This window comes from Emiliania huxleyi, assembly GCF_000372725.1.
Source record: "Emiliania huxleyi CCMP1516 unplaced genomic scaffold EMIHUscaffold_2305, whole genome shotgun sequence".
Classification (NCBI taxonomy): Eukaryota; Haptophyta; order Isochrysidales; family Noelaerhabdaceae; genus Emiliania; species Emiliania huxleyi.
Genome location: NW_005200329.1, coordinates 1 through 1,484, shown reverse-complemented (window position 1 = coordinate 1,484; position 1,484 = coordinate 1). Strand labels below are relative to the sequence as shown.

General features: G+C 66.1%; 1 protein-coding gene across 1 annotated transcript; it reads left to right on the top strand.

The window, feature by feature from the left end:
• Positions 1-1,045: 1,045 nt before the first annotated feature.
• On the top strand, positions 1,046-1,484 carry EMIHUDRAFT_78302 (hypothetical protein; the record flags this gene model as incomplete). The annotated part of the gene is made up of 2 exons (XM_005779376.2): positions 1,046-1,195; positions 1,292-1,484. Coding segments are annotated over 2 exons (343 nt in total), but the record flags the coding sequence as incomplete, so codon positions are not given.

Genomic DNA, 1,484 nt, shown 5'->3' with positions numbered 1-1,484 from the left:
TCGCCGACACCGGTCAGCAACTCGTCGATCCAGAGGGAGAACGATTGAGAGTCGTCGGCCATCAGGGGCAACGTTTGTCGGAGCATAGAACCGGCCTCTCTAGAGCTGAACTTCTCCCTTCCTCCCTGCCTGTCTGTGTGCGCCTGCGGCGCGATTTTCCCTCCCTATGCCTCTTCACAGCGGGGTTTTGACTTCTTTGAGTCCCTCTCCTTCGCTCTTCAGGGGCGCTGGCGCCGGCGGCGTGCCCTCTTGTTGGCCCTCTTCACAGCAGGCTGTGTTTGACGTCTGTTCTGCGCTCTGCTCACCGTCTCCGGCGCGGAGGGCCTTACCCCCGCCGCCTGCTCCGAATCCACCACCACCACCGCCGTCACCTCCAGCAACTCCCCTGCGTGCGTCTTTCCCGCTCGACTGCTCCTCCGCCCCTCTCCGGGAGCAGCGGGAGCCGCCACCTCGATCTCTCATGCTGCACAAAGCGCGAAAGGAGGAGGGCAAAGAAAGAATTCGAGCGCAGCGGGCCCCCGAATGGCCGGCCTTCACAGCCTTGTTATTGAGAAGAAAGTACGTCCTACCTATGGCGCTGTGCGCTGGTCTGTGAGAGGTTGAGGCGAGCCCTGGAGGGAGGACTACAATTGTACAATTGTGCGTAGTCGGTGCGGCGACGGGGCCGACGGCGCTCGGGCTGCGGACCTCTTCACAGCAGGCTCGTTTTGACAGCCGGGTTGTTCTTCGCTCAGCAGCGCTGGGTGCCCGCTTCTCGCCACTGCCTTGTCCTTGTCCTGGCATGTCGGCGTCCGGCGCCTTCCCGGCGGCAGCGGGGACGTCATCCAGCAAAGCCGGCGCTCCTGCGCCCGCCGCGTCGGGCCAGTCCGTCAACAAGCGGTGCGTGCGCGCGCGCCCCCTCCACACGCGCGAGCACAGGAGCTGCCCGGACCGCCGCAAGAGAGGAAGAGCAGAGGAGAAAAGGGGGCGCGCGCGCTGTGGTCTGTGCGGGCGGCGCAAGCCATTTTGGCGCGGCGAGGCGCGTCCCCGCCGCCCTGCGCCCCGCATGACTGAGCTGCCCTGGCGCGTCCCGCTGCGCAGGCTGCAGTCGGAGCTCATGTCGCTCATGATGGGCGGCGACGCGGGCATCTCTGCGTTCCCTGACGGGGACAACATCTTTCAGTGGACGGGCACGATCACGGGCGGCGCTGGGACGGTGCGCCGCTGTGAGGCCTCGCGATCCGCCGCAGCGCTGCTGCGCGCGCACGCAACGCTCTTGCATCGCGCGCGCTGACGCCGCGCTCCCTCGCAGGTGTACGAGGGCCTCACCTTCAAGCTGTCGCTCAAATTCCCGACTGGCTACCCGTACGAGGCGCCCGCGGTCACCTTCAACCCGCCCAGCTGCTTCCACCCCAACGTGGACCAGTACGGCAACATCTGCTTGGACATCCTCAAGGAGAAGTGGTCGGCCGTGTACAACGTGCGCACCATCCTCCTCTCCATCC